At 42.1% G+C, this 19,448-nt stretch overlaps 1 protein-coding gene across 1 annotated transcript in view; it reads right to left on the bottom strand.

Annotated features, from left to right (window-relative positions):
- eys (eyes shut homolog) overlaps nucleotides 1–19,448 on the bottom strand; it is a 313,091-nt gene that overhangs the window by 96,598 nt on the left and 197,045 nt on the right. The window contains 3 exon segments of the mRNA XM_066660060.1: nucleotides 9,937–10,181; nucleotides 15,829–15,941; nucleotides 16,791–16,941. Coding sequence (XP_066516157.1) covers nucleotides 9,937–10,181; nucleotides 15,829–15,941; nucleotides 16,791–16,941 — 509 coding nt within the window.

Here is a 19,448-nt window from a genome sequence, read left to right as displayed (position 1 = left end):
AGAACAAACTAAATGAACTAAAAGTAACTACTTTCAATTCATTCACTTTGTACATTCGAGCTCAAGGTAAAGAAACTTGTTCTTAAAAGCAGCTGCTCGGTTTTTAAAAGCAGCTGGTCAGTGGCTGCCCACCTTTTTTTTTAAGCATTGTCATTGTACACACACACAAATCTAGTGATTGGGACATTGAAAACACAGCAGTGGGCAGCCACCCTCAGCGGCCAGGAAGCATTTTAGGTGCCTTGCTCAAGGGAACGTCAGTCATGGATGTTCTCTCTGGTTAACAGCATCTGCTAAATGCCATAAAAGAAATGTAAAATGTAAAAATCAATCAGACTGAATATGATTTGACTTGCTTAGATATAGTTTGCACGGTACGGCTCAGAAACACAACTGCCCTGCTCTTTCCCACTAGGAGTCATGAGTCAGCTCTAATCCCAGACAATTAAAATTTAATCCCAGATTAATTACGACAGTATCTAGAATCGATATTGAATATTACAGACACTTACACTGTAGACTCTTGGCTTAAATGCCTGAAGGAAATAAAACGGTCAGATTGCACTCACTCAGCCACTCCACTCAAATTGCTCAATCAAAGGCACTTCATAAAAAGTAAACATGGCCATTCCTCTTTTGTGTATGTGCATATAAAGCTCGCTTGCTTTATTGACAGCTCTTCCGCTCACAGTGTTATATTGTGGCAGTAAAGTATAAAACATTTAATACTCTGTAAAGGGAGAGAGTAAATAATGGCTTCGACTGTGAGGAGGAATACGCTGGAGGTATGAATCAAATGAAACGCTCACACCTCACCGCGTAAAAGCCACGCGTTTAGGAATGGGATATTTCCTGCAAAGGACATATGCATTGTATTGTTGGTGAGGACCAGAAAAATAACACACACTGCAAAAGATTATAACAACTGAAGTCATTTAAGTGAAGCGCTCTGTCATTTTATCACCAACACGCAGCTTGAAATATTCTGCAATTGATTCGTTTGTTAACCTTTTGTTCTACACAGTCCAAGAATGACTTTATCTGTTTAATACAGTATCTTCTCCACGGATTGGGTGCCCCACATGGCTGTGGACATGTTTAAAATGTGTGCAGTACAGAATCTTAAATACATCCAGGCTCCCAGGCAACAGTATAACATCTGTTTCATAGCGAGTCACTGGAGTAATGACTTCTTGTTTCTTAAAACCTAGTTAATTAAATGTAGAAATGTACATTTCTGTCATAAGGCACATACAGTAATTCAGAGCTACATGCAAACTAGAGTCTTCTATAGAGACTGCCCAAGCTGGGGAACAAATATTATGCAGTCATTATGATTTTTGGTAAGAATTGATTACGTAAACCGGGCTTAATTCACTGGCAGATATTATAGAAACAAGCCATATAAGCTGTCACAGTAATACAACCCTTACAACAGACTAAACTACTTAAAAGAAACTAAATATACAGGTAAATAAATTAATATTTTAAATAAATAATCAGAATATTTAGTTAAACAAGTTCACAGTGAAAAGAAGATTACAATTTTTTATGTAGTTACACTTAAGTTATTGCAGAATAAACAGTATTTACATGCTTTTGAACAAAAAAAAACAAAAAACGTTTTACTCTATGTAAATCCATCTGTGTAATTGTGCATCAAAATTTCCCAGGCAGGGATTAAGCCTAGAGCTGGACTATATGCTCCTTCCAATGAAAACAAATCATAATTCAAAATGCTGTGTAGTCCAGGACTAGACTTAAAGAAACACTATGTAATATCCTTACCTTAAAATTACAACTTAAAAATATAGTGATGCACCACTGAACTATAATAGGGAGAAAATTGTCATTGCTGGTCTAGGCTCAGCACTGCAGAAACTGCACTATGTAACTTTGGGAGGAGGGTAGGAAACTATCCCCTCTCCAGTGATTTCAGTACAGTGCTGTAAATATGAATCACAGGGGGAGCCCCCGGAGTTAAAAAAACAAAAAACAAAAAACAAAAATCGTACCTTGTGTTCCTTTGATTCCTGTCTGGGAAACCATGCCATTCATTCATTCGTTCATTATCTGTAACCCTTATCCAGTTCAGGGTCGCGGTGGGTCCAGAGCCTACCTGGACAGTGACCTACGGACACTTTTGAGTTGCCAATCAATCTACTAATGAGTGTTTTTGGACTGTGGGAGGAAACTGGAGGAAACTTACGTGGACACGGGAAGAACACACCAAACTCCTCACAGACAGTCACCCGGAGGAAACCCACGCAGACACAGGGAGAACACACCACACTCCTCACAGACAGTCACCCGGAGGAAACCCACGCCGACACAGGGAGAACACACCACACTCCTCACAGACAGTCACCCGGAGGAAACCCACGTGGACACAGGGAGAACAGACCACACTCCTCACAGACAGTCACCCGGAGGAAACCCACGCAGACACAGGGAGAACACACCACACTCCTCACAGACAGTCACCCGGAGGAAACCCACGTGGACACAGGGAGAACACACCACACTCCTCACAGACAGTCACCCGGAGGAAACCCACACAGACACAGGGAGAACACACCACACTCCTCACAGACAGTCACCCGGAGGAAACCCACACAGACACAGGGAGAACACACCACACTCCTCACAGACAGTCACCCGGAGGAAACCCACGCAGACACAGGGAGAACACACCAACTCATCACAGACAGTCACCCGGAGCGGGAATCGAACCCACAACCTCCAGGTCCCAGGAGCTGTGTGACTGCGACACTAGCTGCTGCACCACCGTGCCGCCCCCCAATGCCATTACGTAATTAGTATTATTCCCATAATGTGAGCCTTGTAATTACTCTTTTGTAAGCAGATATAATTATATAATTTAATAGAATTTACACACATCCTTCCATTGCATTTATTTATACCAATAATTTCTTACAACATCAAAATGATAATATCTGGATATTTAGACTAGATTTAAGAGGATTTCACTTGCTAAGACATCATTCTCCCTGCGTGTTGTGTGAAATACTTTGGCCTGCCTATTGCTGTGTGGTGTATGGCATATGGCACGCTGTTATGGCTGCCCTAATTCAGTCAGCTCGTGCTGCTAACATCATTCCAAACCTGCGCCAGTGTCAGCAGCCTTCACATAAATACTGTGCGGAACCGCAATATATCCACATTCTCAGCTTCCAGACGTGTGGCTTAGTGTGGAATCTCACAGCCCAAATAGCCTGTTGTTCCAGCTGATGTAAACACACAGTTACTTTAATGTGCTGTCACTCGCTCAGATACACACCTTACCTAAAGTGTACTTCATCACCCATGACAGGCTTGCTTCTGTTGTTTGTGGAAATATAAGTATCATGTAGTGGAGAAGTAATGGAAGCTCATACCCTGCAATGAGCGACATGAAAACTACAAGCCAGTATCAGCACAAACAAAACATATTTAATTCTATACTTTTGGCTCAAAGTACGTTTTAAAGGAACACTAGGTAAAATCAGGTATTTTGCTCCTGGGCTCCCCCTACTGTTAGAGTGTAATTGACATTTACAGCACTGTCTTAAAATTAAGAGGGAGGAGGTTGGTTTCCTATCCTCCTCCCAAAGTTACATAGTGCAGTTTCTGAAGCGCTGTGCTTGGAACAGCAATGACAAAATGTTCTATTCGCTCTTCAGTTTTAAGGTAAAATATTACCTTGTTACAAGTTCCTTGTACTGTGAGGAGTGTGGTGTGTTCTCCCCGTGTCCACGTGGGTTTCCTCCGGGTGACTGTCTGTGAGGAGTGTGGTGTGTTCTCCCCGTGTCCACGTGGGTTTCCTCCGGGTGACTGTCTGTGAGGAGTGTGGTGTGTTCTCCCTGTGTCCGCGTGGGTTTCCTCCGGGTGACTGTCTGTGAGGAGTGTGGTGTGTTCTCCCCGTGTCCACGTGGGTTTCCTCCGGGTGACTGTCTGTGAGGAGTTGGTGTGTTCTCCCCGTGTCCGCGTGGGTTTCCTCAGGGTGCTCCGGTTTCCTCCCACAGTCCAAAAACACACGTTGGTAAATGGATTGGCGACTCAAAAGTGTCCGTAGGTGTGAGTGTGTGTGTGTGTGTGTCGCCCTGTGAAGGACTGGCGCCCCCTCCAGGGTGTATTCCCGCCTTGCGCCCAATGATTCCAGGTAGACTCTGGACCCACTGCGACCCTGAACTGGATAAGCACTTACAGATAATGAATGAATGAAAGATCCTTGTAGCATTTGTTAAAAAAAAAACAGCTTTGTGTTGATGTTTTAAATTATTTATTTTATTATGTTTTTTTAAAATTGTAGTAGCCTTTATTAATACAAGGCACAAACAAAACAGTATTCTTTTCATTACCTTCATTCATGGCCTGTGATGTCTCATCTTTTCATAATAAGGGCATTTAATGTGTGACATATTAGTGAAGCAAGTAAATGATTGTATTATATTAATTATGGCCTGTAAATGTTGGCCTGTGGTGTAACTTTTCATAACAGAAAACCGTCAGTTGTACTACATTAGTTAAAAAAATAAATAAACCAGACTCTTCTCTGCTTCCATATCTTTGCCTGCAGTGTTATTTATATCTTTCCATAATAGGAGTGGAATATGACTAAAAAAACAAACAAAGAACAATAAGAAATAAAACAGTACTTCCATTCATACTTATGTCCTGTAGCATCTACTTTATCCTTCTGTAGCAGGGGCCCTTCAACTGTAGCATCTGGCCTGTAGTGTGTGCACACACACACACACACACACACACACACACACACACACACACACATACACACAAAATATCACTCATACCCCCTCCTTCACCCAGAGGACCCTGAAGGCTCAGAAAATGCAGATGACTGCCTCTCCACTCTGGCTCTGACTGGTGCTGTCTGGCAATCAAATACATGAAGAGAAATTACAGTGGCAAGCATGCTCCTAACCGGAGGGTCGACGTTATCTCGTTCAGATACTGCCCCTTCTCCCCCTCCGTCCACTCACACAGACCAGCATGTCCATCTCTCCGGTCAAGAGGACACAGCGCTAATAATATGTGCGCTGTTCAGCACTATGATGACTGATAGGCCAACGTTATCAAATTAATTGGGACTTAATACTTGGTCTGAAAGGCTTCAGCTCACAGAACCCTGTCTGTGCTGTGTTCTAGCCCCCCCCCCCCCTCTCTCTGCCTTTCAGTTCTGACACTTATCTAGAATATGGACAAGAAAATGGCTGTTTCTGTTTTTATGTGTGCAATGTGCACAGTAGGGGTGGGCGATATTGTCATAAAATAATATCACGATATTTCAGTGTATTTTGCCAATAACAATAATTTTGGCGATATGAACAAAACACTGAAAAACATTTCAAAAACATACTATTGCAACAAAATAAACGCTACATTAGCAATTTACACAATATCACCGTTATTTTGTAACCAAACCACCTGCCTGTTTTGGAGCAAATTCCTCCACTTTAGATCCACTTTACACCGTACTTCACTGTGTCTAAATCACTCATGTAAAGAATGTAGGCCATATTATGGGCAACTGAATGATGCCATTACGTAAACAAGTCACAATATCACTATTATCACAATAGAGATTTTTTATATAGTTTAAAAAATGACGGTATTATCGTTAACGATGCGATATGGGACAGCCCTAATGCATAGCTTCAAAAACCTGGTTCTTTGGTCCAGGGCTTCCTCTGGGAGAGGAGGACAGCTCAGCTCAAGAGCCACGAGTCTGAAAGTATGAAAAGTAAGTATCACAGGGAAAAGGAAATAAACAAAAAAGAAGAAAATCTGCAGAGCAAACAACAAAGCTGCTGGTCTTCTCAGAATAACGGACTGACCACGCTATCATAACTGAATGCTTTTGGATGACTCGCAAAAACCAGAAAATGTAACCAAATTCTAAGACTGAACTTTGAAGGTGTTGAAAAATATCCCTATGGATGAATTAATGTTTGGCGGCACGGTGGCGCGGCAGGTAGGTGTCGCAGTCACACAGCTCCAGGGGCCTGGAGGTTGTGGGTTTGATTCCCGCTCCGGGTGACTGTCTGTGAGGAGTGTGGTGTGTTCTCCCTGTGTCTGTGTGGGTTTCCTCCGGGTGCTCCGGTTTCCTCCCACAGTCCAAAAACACACGTTAGTAGGTGGATTGGAGACTCAAAAGTGTCCGTAGGTGTGAGTGAATGTGTGTGTCTGTGTTGCCCTGTGAAGGACTGGCGCCCCCTCCAGGGTGTATTCCCGCCTTGCGCCCAATGATTCCAGGTAGGCTCTGGACCCACCACGACCCTGAACTGGATAAGCGCTTACAGATAATGAATAAATGAATTAATTAATGTTCAACATCCACTAAAGTCTGTGGAATAAAGGTAGAATGTGATCACATCTAATGAATTTTTTTTGTCGTTATAATAGACCATTACGTCACAGATGGGCGAGGAATCATGACAAAACTTTTACAGATATGCCTTTTTAACTCTCACTTAACAACTCACTGAATAACACAAAGCTTTGAGTCTCTTCAGCTGAAAACAAAAACAAAAGGTGCAGCCCACGCGACAGGGGGATTAATGATTTTTAATTAATTTGTCTGCGGTTATTCCACAGCCAGGAGATCTGAGTGTTCCATCGATAGAGATGAATGAACTTGGGCTCCGCAAATTAGCTCCGTACCTGGGCATCGGCTTATCGACGCTGACGCAAAACCTGCCGACTCAGCAGGAAAGGCAATGAAAACGCAATTATGTTATGGAAGCGAGTGTAGTTATGAATAGGAGTGGAAAAAAGCGAAAGAGCCGGCAAATGTTGCACTCAAGTCATAATTGATGAGGCCATGGTTTGGATGGAGAGTGACGGTAACCGTGGTTTTAAAGCTGCTTTTAAAGCAGCTCAGTACGGACAGTGTCACTCACGATTAAGGTAGTATTTCCTCTCTGCTATGGAGCGAGATGAAGTTTAAAATGGACTACGTAATGCAAGAACACCCAAACTTTCACTCGACAAGACCTGAGGCTTAAGCCTCTCAGCTCTGGTGGACCCCAGGTCATTTGCTTAGTCTTGAGTAATGGACTGGGATCAGCTGCACACAAGTTTAAGGTCACTAATGCCAGCTGGGGATCAGAGGAGTATGAAACCCCCTCCACTCGCCTGTAGAGTAGTGGAACTACATTCTCTGGAGGGATGGAGCTCTATTCAGTACCGTTGGGATGAGTTGGAGTGGTGCTGGTTCCTAAATTAATTATCCAACATCAGGATCTGAACAGTAAAATGACATAAACACAGTCAGAATCACTCTGGCCTGATATCTTAGGTGGACAACTTATGTTAAATCATATTAGAGAAATGCAAATGCAATGTAAAAACTGCTCAATTGCTCTAATGTAGTGTAGGGTTTGATCTGCTCATCCAGGAGGAAGAAAGAGGGCGGTGGATTAAAGGAACAGCACTGTCTCCTCCCTCAATATTCACAGCCGAGGTGGTCTTGAGTAAAATACGTTAACCCCCAACGGCTCCCTGGGCACTGGAATTGCTGCCTGCTGCTCTGGGTTTGTGTATGCTCACTCTTACTAGTGTGTGTGTGTGTGTGTGTGTGTGTAAGAGCACTGCTACAGATGGGTTAAATGTGGAGACACAATTTCATCGTACTGCTGTGACTGCTGTGTAATGACAATAAAAAGCATGCTCCATTTCTTCTCATAAAGAACAACCTGTTCTTTTCTCTTGGGTTTCTGTAAATGGCATCATTTTATACCAGAAGCATCGCAGCAGAGCCAGTAAATGTTTCCACAATATATTTTCAGATTCAAGCAGCTAGGACTTGTGAATGAAAACATCTTAGATTTCTAGAAGCAAGTCGGTCACAGCAAGTGGCAACTAAAATAGACTCGAAACTCTTTGGACACTGCTTCATTAGCTTCTAAAATCATACCTCAAATCAGCATGCTGTCGATATTGCCCGGTTATGGAAATTCTACAACCAAAGATATCATGCGGATTGGGTTTAAACGAGCCTAAACCCGACCCATAACATTGTTTCTGGATTAGGAAAAATCCCTATACCTAAAATTAATGAACCTCTAATGAACAGTGGAACTGAAACAACAACAAGAAACGAGGTCTCACAGGACCTCGCTGCTGCCGACCAGCACAATGTAGCCATGGGAACCGTTTAACCCTGCGGTGGCAAAGATTGCATCTCTGGCTTCGACAGCATGGAGCCTGCAGCAACTCATAACCTAATGATGAGCCTCCAGTATCTGAGCTGCAGCAATTAGCATCAGCCTCTGACAGACGGGGTTGATATTCCTAATACAGATGATGCATATTTACCCACTCTGGCAACCCACTGTTCTTCATTAAGGTTTCTATAGTGCTACCTCTTCTCATCACCTGCACAATGTTGCCAGGGTTGCCAGAGTCCATCTGCATGATCACTACATCTGCCAAAAACTTCACATAAAGTTCTTTCTGGACAAATTCCCAAACAAAAAAACCTACAAAACCTACAACACTTACACTAATGGGTAATGTCCAAAGCATATTAAAACAAGGGGTGATACGGGTTCCAAACTACACAGCAGTTCTGCTGCAGGTTTAAACACTGGCCACTCACTGTCCACTCTGTGACACATCTACCTTATTAGTCTAAGTCAGAGACGGCAGCTCATTTGTTACTGCAGTTTGTATTAGTTACCCTCTAGTCCATGAGTGATCACAGGACACTCTCGGCTGGATGTTTTTGGTTGGTGGACTACTCTCAGTCCAGCAGTGACACTGAGGGGTGTAGCTGGGTGCTAAAATTCCCTACACAGCTTTATCCTTCGCTAAATCAGTATGTGCCTAAGTGATATTTACTGAACATCATGAATGCAGTCACATGACAGTTTACGTAAATGATGTCATACATACACAAATTCACAAGGATGGTGTGCTTACATACATTGTGTGAGTACATAGATACCACGGAAATGTTCCTATGTTATTTTAAACACACATTTCTGTTTCTAAAAGGTGTGCTCCAAACTTTTTTCAATTCAAATGCTTTAGTGACCTGTTCTATGTTACATCAACACGCTCTGATTACATTTCAAAAACAAAATGTTGAAATACAAGTTACAAAGGGTATGTTGTGATGTTTATAGTACATTGGGAATTTAAGCCAAAAACCAATTACAGAATGTGAAAATAAGTGTTCCATTTTGTTTCTTTGGTCTGGTTTATATATCTCATAATTTGGCATAATGTGAGTCTGGGCTCATGAGAGTTAAAAACTCGAGGAGCACTGCTGTGTCTGATCCACTTACACCAGCACAACACATACTAACACCACTATCAGGTCAGTGTCAATGCAGTGCTGCGAATGATCCACCACCCAAACCATGCACGCCCTGTGGTGGTCCTAACTACTGAATAACGAGGCTAAAGTGGCTAACAACGTATACAACAGGTGGACTACAATCTGTGATTGCATATCTACAAAGTGCTCCCATATGGTCACTGGAGCTGAGAGAATGGACAAGGAGGTGGTCATACATATTGTTATGGCTCGTCGGTGCATATGTATAATAGTCCAGTTAGAGCTCCTCCTCCCAGGTCACTGACAGTGCTACACAAGCCACAAACACGAAAGAAGAGACATCCAATTATAGATGACCCCTCCTTTCTACTCCATTTTCTATCTTGGGTGGAGACAGATGATTAGTGTGTATTTGCTTGATTTCAAGACAGTGCTGTAAAGTGAATTACACCCTTCAAAAACCAATCACCCAACGTCAACCCCTCACTAATATTCTTGTGGCTGACAGCAATCAAATCCTCACAGCTACTGTATGTTCCAACATCTGGTGTAAAGCCTGAAGAGCTAATGAATACTCTGGTATGATGTTCACCTCAATTAGAGGTAGGGGGCAGGAAAATACAGCCTACCTTTCTCACACACACGTCCTGTGAAGTGGAGAGGGCAGTCACAGAGGAACGTGGAAGCCCCACTGGGAAGAGGCAGTGGCCTGCAAGTTCCCCCGTTGCGACACGGCCCCTCTGAGCAGGGGGCTTGCAGGACGGTGGGGACAGGGGTCCTGCTGTCAACACTGCTGGGGACGGCGGTCTCCGCTGGGCCGGACACAGGAGGGGGGACCACAGTGCCCGCTGGGGGGTCCTGATACCACAGAGACCTGAGAGACAAATGAGCCACTTACAATAAACCAGTTACAGCAATTGAGTCAGAGGCTTTTTTTAAAACCAAGGATAACAGAGGGTATATTTTGGTGTCAAATTATATGATGATTTAGAGATAGATGCTACAGGGGAATAAAGCCTCCCAAGCTACGGGCTCCGCAATTGAACAGTGGGGTCCTTGCAGCTCCTACTGCAGCAAAGAGGGGCAGGGGGCAAGCTACTTGTTAGCACCCTACGTTTCACATGAAATACTAAATGAGCGGGTGTCCTCAAACTTTTGGCTGGACCATATGTATATCCATGGCTTCTCTGAGGTAAACAGCAAGTGTACACAATGCTTTTGAACAGAGTTTAAGCATCCATTACATGTTATTAGCCTTAAAGCCCCAGGGCAGTACATACAGATACACTTTGCTTAAAGAGGCCCCGTGTAAATCTGGGTTTAGCCCAACTGTTCCTTTAATGCAGAATGCCATAAGAGCAGTGTATCCCCTGATACTGCAATTAAGTCCGGACAGTGGCGATATGAAGAAGTCCCTGCAATTCCCCATTTGTAAAATTAAAATCATAAACCATGTGCAGCAGCTCCAACATGGGTGTCCCCACTAGCTTTAACTGGAACGTGGACGCATCCATCTCGAAGCGTTTGGGTCGTTAAGAAGAGGCAAATTTACAGCTGGACGATGAACTGGTATCGATCGGCCTGGTGCGAGAGCCTGTGAATGCCAGGGAGTTTCCCCTTGCTTGACCACTAAAGCAATATTTTAAGGCCTAGTTAAAGCTGATATAACCTGCGATGCACCACTTCGTGTTCTCATTCTCACAAGAGATGCAACAAAGGGCAAAGCTAGCAATGGTCAGTAAACGTTTAAGAGGTCAAACAAATGGTCAATGTCAACGCCCAGCAGAAACAGCTCTAAAATGCAGCAGACACATAGGTGTGATGGTGAAAAAGGGGTAAACACTGCTCAAAGTAGGGTCAGGGTACTAATAATTAATTCAGCTATTTTAAGGTGCTCCCATTGTGGACATAGATTAAGTCAGTTGTACACACAGCTTGCAGGAAACCAATAAGGACACACTGGACATGTATTTGCTCCTCGGTTCCCCCTAAAGTTGCAAAGTGTAATTCATATTTACAGCATTGTCCTGAAATCAAGAGGGGAGTGGTTTTCTACCCTCTGCCAAAAGTTACATATAGCCTTTTCCACCAAAAGAACTCTGGTCCTTGCACCGGTTCTGTTCAGGATTCTTGGAACCTTGGTGCTATCCAGGGAACCAGCCAATATTTTCACCACTGTTGATGGTAACCAAAATTACATAATGAGTTGGGGGTGCGTTGGTGGGTTGGGGGTGGGGCTTAGCATTGCTGTGGCTGAATTTAGCACCAGAGCCAGAGCTAAACTGAGAGTGTCAGGATAGAATCATGGCTTACCCACTGTTTACAGCTGGTTCAGATCATGGAGATAATTGATACACATGCGAATGATTCCTTAGTTTGAGTATTTCAGTCATGTTGATCTTGTGAACAACACGAAAAAAGTAGACAATGGGCCTCAATTTGCACTGACCACAGTCCCAGAAAACACAAAGAGAGCATTTTCCTGTTTTATATTCCCCATTTCAAAACAAACATGCTGAGACCCATCTGAGTCATTAGTCGCTTACCCAACCCACCATCGAGGATAAATTAACATAATGACTGCATTCAGATCCACTGGGCCATAACACTTTGTTTGAGGCTCTGTCTGAGCTCTTTCTGGAGCTTCTTTATCTTGACACGCACATGCAGAAGAACCTACTATTATATGGTTCCAGCTGAGAACCAATGGTTCTCGTCCAGTAAGCAACAGTTCCAAATCAGGTTCATGAACAGGAACCAAACCGGTTCCATGATGGTGGAAAAGAGCTAATAGTGCAATTTCTGCAGAGCCCAGCCCTTCTCCAGGCAGAGGCTCTATTCTCCCTATTACAGGTCAGTGGAGCATCGCAGTGACTTTAAAACTGTAATTTTAAGGTTAAAACATACAACCTAGTTTTGCTTTAAAATGACCATGCTCAATGTGTTGGCTAAAACATTATAATGCCCTAGTGTTGTGTTTGTGATTTGGAACCAATCATGCATCATCAGTACCTGACTTCACTAAAGGTCTCACAGTTGAACGACAACAAATCCTCACCAAAGAGGGACGCCCAGAGGTCCAAAAGTAATGTTTGTCTGATCAGTGCAGTGATTGGACCATGGGTGAACATTAGGAAACTGGAACTAACACACACTGAAGCGAACCGTGTTGCTCGGGTGTTGTTTTTCATTGCTTCACACTACACTGTCACAGGTAACTGCTCAACAAAACAGCCTCTTACTCTCACAAACACAAGCTTTTGTCCCAAGCTCCGCAAAACAACGCAGAGCTGACCGAGTAATGGTCTACATCTCCAGGAATGAAGCCTATCATTTTCTACTTGATGTTTTCAAGCTCGGCTGTGTGGCGTCTGGGCCGAGCAAGCAATTTATCAAAGCCTTTTGGCCCTGGAGCTGTTGGCTACAGTGGGAGCGTTTAGGGAAACTCTGCCTCATCTGAGGCTACAAAAAAAAAAGCATACCTCCATCCATTAGCCTGCTCTTCTGGCTATTTTGGCCAGATTCTTATTTTATGTTTATGTACACTGAAAAAAACAGGGTCAAGCTTCACCCGAAGAAAACAACGTCCTTGCTATTTGTCCACTTCGGTTGTCTTTGCTGACATTGTTTGAACGCTCAAGCTGCTCTTTACACTGAGTGAGAATTTCAGAAATAATGAACCAATATTATAGCTCTAAAATGACACAGAATTAATTATTTTTTTTTTACAATAACGTTTTCCCTTGAGAATAAATATGGTGTTTTCCTTCATTCTGGAGTCATATTTCAGACTTCATATTACCGTAGATTACAAGAGACCAGTTGTTCATTCACTCATTCATTCATTTTCTCTAACTGCCCTTTCCTGCCCTCCTCCAAAAGTTACATAGTGCAATTGTTGCAGTGCTGAGCCCATATTAGCAACGACAGAGGCTGTATTCTTCGTATTACAGGTCAGTGGAGCACCACAATGATTTTGAAGCTGTAATTTTAAAGCCAAAATATTATGTAGTGTTTTTTTTTAAATACTTGTATGTATCATACTACTACGTCACGTACTGTTACATTACATTTTTCTGCCTAGTCTCTGGTACTTAAAAATATGTAATAGCTTTTTTTTGACTGAAAATGAAGTGGTTTGAACCGCACTGTATATATCTATATTAAGATGTGAAGAGTGCTTCCACACAGTCAGTTTTGTATCCTGAAATGAAAGTCAAACAAAAGTCCTGAGCACAGGAATATACAAAGTAGGGCCATGACATGTCTTCTGGCCTTTGGTCGGGATCAGGCTCACTCTCTCTCTCTCTCCCCCTCTTGCTCTAGCAGCTCCACAGCTGCTCAATATTCATCCCCCATACAATCCTTTCAGTGGAGGACATGCTGATATCCATTCACGCTTTGATAAATCCACATCATGTTTAGTGTAGCAGCCTTCCTGCATGTTGATGAAGCCAAATAAAACTAAAAAAATAATAACACAGCCAACAATCTACTGCCTGGTCTTCTGAATATTCAGAGATCTGAACTGGACCTAGCGAAACAAAAGACGGTTAAACGGCCTTGGCTCCGCCACAGAAGCTCTACTCCACTTCTATAAGTTAGAGTATGCTAACAAAAGCCCTCCTAACTACAGCAGCTTGCAACATGCATCAATCAGTGGCAGAAGAGAGAGAATATTGGAGCAGCACACAACTCCTCTAGGGACAGCTGAGGATTTATATATAATGCATAACCTCCCTGACTTTTTCCTGTGAATTGTTTTTCCAGTGCTACGCCACACCGGTGTGTGGTGCAAACACGGCCTAAAGCTCGCTGCGTTGAAAACAGTTGCTGCCTGCTGCTGTAGAGAGAAGTCCAAAAAAAAACCCTCCCATGTGTCGCTAAATGAGTACAGTGGGAATAAGTGATGAGGAGAAACGTAAGCTAAACGTCAAACCAACAGATCCTATGTGATGAAGAGCTGGTAAATAAATGCTAATTAATGTCCACTATACACTGATCAGCCAAGAAATTGTGTCCACATTGTTGTTTCTACACTCAAGGTCCATTCTCTCAGCTCCACTGACAACACAAGAGCACTTAGTTCTGCAGTTACAGACTGCAGTCCGCAAACTGCATTTGACACTGATGTGGTGTGGTGTGTTAGTGTGTGTTGTGGTGGTATGAGTGGATCAGACACAGTAAGGCTACTGGAGTTTTTTAAGCACTGTGTCCACTCACTGTCCATTCTCAGACACATAAACCCTGTAGGTTCAGCTTGTTGATGTAAAATCAGAGACTGTAGCTCATCTGGTGGCTGGATATTTTAGGCTGGTGGGCTATTCTCAGTCCAGCAGTGACACTGACGGGTTTAAAAACTCCAGCAGCACTGCTGTGTCTGATCCACTTGTACTAGGGCAGCACACACTAACACCACGACAGTGTCACTGCAGTGCAGTGTGCATGTATAGTTTTAATTTTGTGTACACACAGATCAGCCACAAGAATAAGACTAAGACTAAGATTAAAGATTGTTTATATTAACATCATTACTGAGTTAAACCTTGTTTGACCCTGATCTTCCAAACCTGTTTGATAAGACAGCAACCCATTTCTTATTTTTGTTTTTCTTGGACCAATAACTAACTGCCTGTTAACGCTAACACTGCTTACGATGCTAACACCACCTCTGCACAACCCGGGCTGTCTGTTTACATATGGCACTGATTTGACATCTGTTGATACACTTGACATGAGCAGGAGAGATCAGATCTAATTCGTTTCCATAGCAGCCAGAGCTGCTGGGAGGGTGCTGAAGCATCGTGATATCCTCTCCTTCAACCTCTACTCCTGTGGGAAGGTGTTAAAATATATATGGGGACATTTCTGTGAGGATTTGATGGCCTTTGGCTAGAACAGCATCTGTCAAGTCAATGCTGGATCAGAAAAAAACACTCCAGCTTATCTTATAAGGTGTTGGAAGGTGCTCCATCATGACAGAGAAGGCAGTTTCACAGCCCAGGACTTATCCTATATGCTGACACTTGGCTTTGGGCATAGGGACCTTAGGATCATGTGTAGATGCTTTGATGAAACACACAAAAAACATCACATTTCATTTAATGCTGTGTGTGCACAACTGAACGTCCACAATGGGTGCACATATTTTTTTTCCTTCAGTGATTCATAGGAGCAGCCATTATACAGACATCTAGTGGCTAGGATGTATCAGACATTATGTGCCTGTTACAAACATGGTCGCCTTTGTGTCATAGACCCGCTCTATGAAGCATAAACCTGTTCAATAATGGACTTCAAAACAATTTGATAGCTGTTGTTTATGTAAAAACTATACACTTTCACATTTATTAACATTGTGTGCTAATTTCCTGTGTTAAAAACAACACCCTTTGCACCATTTAAGCGATTCTAAAATGCGCCACTAATTTAAAGGGGTCTACAAAAGTTTGGATCCTATTGTATGTGTAGGAGGACAAGAAGGACAGAGAGATTAAAGACTCCCAAAGTACTCGGTCTACCTGCAGTGGTCAATGTTATTCGCGGTGATGGCGGTGGATGTGCGAAATCCTCTGAGCTTATTAATCTCAATGATTTCAATGCAGCCGCTGTAGTTGTAGAAAGGCTCGGCTCCCTGAGGGAAGAAAAGAGGAGAAAGAGGAGAAGTGAGAGGCTGTTTTTCTAGAAGAAAAACAGAAAGGAAACAACTCTTGCCCCAGGCACAGAATGAAATAGCTGCAAATAGATACATACATATACACTGTCTATACGGCACTGGGAAATTTAAGCCACTTTTCAGGAGGTGCAATCACTGAAGCTTTTAAATCATGTAGCATTGTGTATATTTATTTTGAAGTGTTTGCCTGAGGCATGTCCTTTGTGTTGAACAAAAGCCAGATATTATGTAATCTACCTAAAGGTGTGTTATCAAACACTGAACGCTGTACTAATGTGAAGGGAAACTGGTCATAATTTAACAAAAGATGAATACATTTGGAAGTAATTCTAAACATACTTTTAAAATAGCATTTTAAAATAATATTTCATTATAGTTTCAAATTATTTTACCTTATTCACACAACAAAAACAGATCAAATAAACACTCTTTCACTTGTCTGTGGCCAGGCGTTGCTTGATGTATTTCTCAATGTTTGATAGAAACGTATAAAAAAAAAACATTTTAATGTGGTTATTTACAATTATTTAAAAATATTTTTTCTATTAAGTGAAACTTCTATTAAGTGAGATGAAAAATTTCAATAGCGCTGTAGTCCCTGAATGCCCCAGTTTATGCTCCATAGAGTGGGACTCCGACATGGGGGTGACCGTAAATACAATTGGTGTAGTTCAGAGTTTACCGTGTATTCAGGCCTCTAGGTGCCAGTGTAATAGATGTTTCATTATGTGAAGGACCATTATTGGAGAAAATGACTGACTTTTCCTTTAAGGCACAGGAAAGGAAAGCATTAGAAGAGAATTTTACCTTGTACGGGGGATGAGTAAGTGGCAGACCTCCTACAAAAAGGTGGCCCGTACTTTGAAAGGTCAGTCCTGACCAGTAATTTCTTGGGACGCTTCGGACTCTTTGAAAGCCAGTCACAGTGACCTCGGCTTCGCATGGAGCCAGATACTGTCTGCAAAGGGAAGAGAGTTTACTTTAATATGATAACTATCACACACACAAACACAGTTATTTATATATATATATCATTTGACCACAGCAGCTGTTCTATGAGTGGACCAATAGAAATGCTCCAAAACTCCTTGGATTTAAATCTTTTTACACTCACTTCTATTGAAAGTTAAGAAGGTTTTTTCCTTCTCCTGTAAAGTTACTATTTTGGGAGATATATGTTAGATTCCACTGCATACGTTACATATATATACACACACATACATACACACACACCCAAACCATACATAGTGTACATATTCAGAGTACACATACAGCCTTGACATACAGAAAAAAGGACATATCAGAAAGTGATATTTGCAATATACATTAAAAAAAACGCAGTGGAATATAACATTTCAAGCCAGCGTTAGGACTGTGCTTATCCCTTTGCTCAATGCTGGTAAATATGCTAAATTAATGATGTTGTTTATCATAAATACCCCACCAAAGTAGTGTAACCCTCTCCAGCTTATGCTAATGAGACTGCCCCTCCTCCTCCTCCTTGCCTTAGGAATGCACAATTGCTTTAAAGCCAAGTTCCAATACTCACTTTATCCTTATTATTAAGATTATTAGGAATATCATTATTTTTTATAGTTTTTTCTTTTCTGTTGTTGTTGTTTTCAATATTCAGACGCAAAACACGTTGTGGGAATAGCTGCAGTGTTTCCATGGATACAGGGTGAGGGGAAGGGAGTGCATTAAGAGCGAGGCAGGATACACAATGAATTGCTTATTCATTATTCCCTGCAAAAAAAAAAATAAATAAATAAATAAATAAATCCCGGCCGGTCGAATTTTAGCACAGAGTTATGACTTTGAAGTTCCCACTTTTTTCCTGCCTCGGTGCTTGATGCGCGCCTACGTTTTTCTGCAGGCTCAGCCTCCGCGCCAAAACAGAAAGGATACGGATTTTTTTGACGCATGTTTTAGGCTGTTTACTACCAATGAGCCACGAAGAATAATTATATATTTATATTTAAATAATATTTATTTGAAATGAAGAATCTAAAACTATATATAAGATTAGTTCATTTATCCTTTCATTCATCTTCTGTAATAATTTCATAATGTTCAGGGTCGTGGTGGGTGTGGAGGCCACCTGCAATCATTGAGTGCAAGAGCCAGTGCATTACAGTGCATCGTACACTCAGTCAGGCTCTCACACACACACACACTCACCCACCTGTGGGCAATTTCCCACAGCTAACCCACATACTGCATTTAAATGTTGAAAAGAAGTGTTGAACAGGCAGTTGTACAGAAATGTTTGACCATATATGCATGTTTGTATGTAAGCAGGTGAATGATGTTATTTTATGTGTAGGAATATGGGACCCATCTTTTCATCCAAACACCTTTATCTCAACCTTCCTGTCATTCACAGCATGTGGCTGCATTGCAACGCCTGTTATTTTCCTGAAACAGTGTGAGGGTAGACATCCATCTACAAGGTATGGAGATGGCATCACTGACACATCATTAAATCGGGACATGCGAAGGACAAACATGGAAGTGGACGAATGGCTTTACGTTATGTTTGAGAATACAAAGACCGGCTCGACGTGAAAACACTGACCTCTCCTTGTGTGCCACAGTATCCGACTACATGCTCTTATATCATGTTCTCAACATGGCTACACATCGCACCTAATAAATACAGATTATTGTGGGTCGGCTGTTATATGAAGAACTGTCAAATAGCGTCTGAGCGGTGACAAGTTATTAACGCCCTGTCATAAATAGAGGACAACAAAACAAACCACTGCTGAGATTGGAAGCCATCTCCTGCTTTCGCGTTCTCCAGCTGTTAACCCCTATTTCAACCCTCAGTGATGCATTCAGAGAGTTGGGTAAAGTACAATATATCAGAACACAGAACTGGAGCATTATGTGCGCTAACATGTTTCCTAACCCTAATAAAAGAAGAAGGATGCTAACTTTACTAGCATTAGTGTATGATCCTTCATTGCTGGGAGATCAGTGAGGGTTAATGAAATTTGGTAGCTAGGAGGTTAATGTTCACCATATTTACTAATATACGCTGATTGCAATGTGAAGTGAATTCAAAATTATGTTTGCTTTTTTATTTAATCAAGAAAATAGTGTGTTCTAGTGTGAGTTGTGGCGTGAATCAGACCCAGCAGTGCTGTACTTGAGTGTCCATGCTGGGCCTAACAGAGTGAACAGAAAGTGTATTTGAACACAGCATTTGAACACTTTAGCAGCAGCTGCTGTGTCTGATCCACTTGCACTTCTTTGCTGACAAAGATCCACCACACAAATAAATACCTGCACTGTTGTGATCCTGTGGGGACAATCAGAATACAATCCAAGCATGCAAGGCATGGGTTTCCTTAATACAAAACTGAAACCATAGCTAATCTGGCTAACTAGCTAACCTACATGAACCAGTTTAAACAAGTACACACAGTGCCGCTGATGCACAGCAGTGAACAGTGTGTG

Source organism: Hoplias malabaricus, chromosome 2, assembly GCF_029633855.1.
Source record: "Hoplias malabaricus isolate fHopMal1 chromosome 2, fHopMal1.hap1, whole genome shotgun sequence".
Taxonomy (NCBI): domain Eukaryota; kingdom Metazoa; phylum Chordata; class Actinopteri; order Characiformes; family Erythrinidae; genus Hoplias; species Hoplias malabaricus.
Note: the sequence above shows the minus strand (reverse complement) of the source record. Positions and strands in the feature narration are given on the sequence as shown.